At 57.6% G+C, this 1903-nt stretch overlaps 1 protein-coding gene across 1 annotated transcript in view; it reads right to left on the reverse strand.

Annotated features, from left to right (window-relative positions):
- Positions 1-12: 12 nt before the first annotated feature.
- The window catches only part of LOC104916512 (adenylate cyclase type 10-like), a 2978-nt gene continuing 1087 nt past the window's right edge, over positions 13-1903 (reverse strand). Inside the window, exons 2-5 of the mRNA XM_031557650.1 lie at positions 1573-1778; positions 1342-1435; positions 1096-1184; positions 13-589 (exon numbers count right to left, since the gene is read on the reverse strand). Coding sequence (XP_031413510.1) covers positions 386-589; positions 1096-1184; positions 1342-1435; positions 1573-1778 — 593 coding nt within the window. The 3' untranslated portion in view covers positions 13-385. The remainder of the gene's footprint in view (positions 590-1095; positions 1185-1341; positions 1436-1572; positions 1779-1903) is intronic.

Raw genomic sequence — 1903 nt, forward strand, 5'->3', positions numbered from 1 at the left:
GAAGCAGGACAAGCCAGGGGGCACGTCTCTTGCTCATCAGTCCTCTCGTGCCATCCCAGGCAGCACACACACCCCATAACATGCACTCACTGGAGTTTTCCCAGCTCCGTGGAGGCCATGCGGAGGATCTGCATAGCACATTCCAAGGCGTGGGTGCTCTCACAGGCCAACTTTTCTCCCGGAAATCCAAACACGCAGAGGAAGAGGTGCAGTACGCCTTGTTTTACAATACTGATGGCCAGCAGCTGATGCATTCTGCCATAGGCACCGGGGAGACCAGCGGAGCTTCAGGTCAACACACAGCCACAGATCCCAGCAGCAGGCAGAGCTGCTTCCCATTGCCTTGCTGCCAAACAGACAGAGGCATCCGGGGGTGGGATGGCTGTCACGCACTCACTTTGTCAAACAGAAGTGTTTTGTTGATTTCACCCTTGTGAGGGCTGATGATTTCTGAAATCATACTGCTGCTATCGCTGAGGCTGCTGCTGAGCTCCACTATGCTGATCTTGTCAGCAAACTGCAGCTGGACAAAGAGGCTGGTGACCGGCCGTAGCTCCGAGCACAGCTCCAGTGGCACGTTCTGATAAAGCTGCAAGAGAAGAGCACAACAGCTTTGCCAGCCTGCTCTCCTGGGGGGCTTCTCTGCCCAGAGCAGACACCGAGGGACAGCAGGCGTGCTGGCAACGGCAGGTAGTAGTGGAGGATGGCAAAGTCCTCCCAGGTACCGAGTCCTGGCACAAAGCTACTCTGGCAACACTCTGTCCTGTGACACGTGCGGGCACGAGGGAGCTCTTTGCCATCCTCTAGGCACCTGAGCGGGATCTTGTCCCCCTTGCTCCCTCCCCCATGCCTGTGCAACCTCCAGAACAACAGCCATGCAGAAGACAGGCAAGTCTGCCTCCCACCACCCGTGTCTCTCAGAGGAGCAGCACAAACGGACAGTTTCCGGGCACGTCTGGCCCCAGCAGCCCTGCCATCTCTTTTCCTCAGGCTCTCGCCGCAGACTGCAATTCTTTGGCTGCCCGTTTTCCCGAGAGCTCTACACTGTCTCCTGCTGCCCTCCCTACACGCAGCCGCCAGCAGTAGTGGCCATACCTTCTGGAGAACAGCTGTCGATATGTGCTTCTCCAGCCTCGCTCCCACTTCAGGACCAGCAGAGCTCCTAAGAACCGGCCTTCGGAGGGCTAAGGAAAGGAAATGCAGGCCGTCACTGGCAGGGCAGGACTACAGGGGCTTGGGAAGCTGGACACGGCAAGGGAAAGATTCTCCTGCGCTTGCTCCCGCTCCTGTCTGAAGCAGGCAGGACCCACTTTCCAGCCAGTCACAGGACAAGGAACTCACCCATCTCTTCCCCATGCCAATCCCCTCTGAACATGTTCAGCTGGCCTACAGCATCTCGGTATTCCTGGCGAGTTAAGTGCCTCATTCCCATAACCTGAAGACACACAGGAGGAAAGCTTTGGCTCTCTGCCTACGCTTATGGTTAGGGCTGTGGCCACGTTCAGCCTCTCAGCCGCCTCCCCACCCAAGTGCGGGTCTTCCAAAGGGCTCGAGGCCACACCATTCACCCACCTTCACGGCCCTTCTGCCAGCAATATACTTGGCCCTGATTCGTTGCTGCTCACACAGCTCCCAGCAGGTCTGTGACAGCACGATTTCATAGGCAGCCGAAAGGTTTTGGGCCTCGATAACTTCATCCAGGGCCTGGCTGCAGATGAAGAAGTACTGACGATCCCCGCCTCTGACAGATATGAAGGAGAAAATCCCGGCGGAGATCCCTGGGGAGAGAAAGACCAGCGGCGTTAACACAGGGAAGCTTTGGAACTCGGTGGCCCCCAGCTGCACAGAAGCTCAGCTGAAGCCCAGCCTGGAGACTGGCAGCAGAGAGGGAAGGGCCTCGTGC

This window comes from Meleagris gallopavo, unplaced genomic scaffold, assembly GCF_000146605.3.
Source record: "Meleagris gallopavo isolate NT-WF06-2002-E0010 breed Aviagen turkey brand Nicholas breeding stock unplaced genomic scaffold, Turkey_5.1 ChrUn_random_7180001911231, whole genome shotgun sequence".
Taxonomy (NCBI): Eukaryota; Metazoa; Chordata; class Aves; order Galliformes; family Phasianidae; genus Meleagris; species Meleagris gallopavo.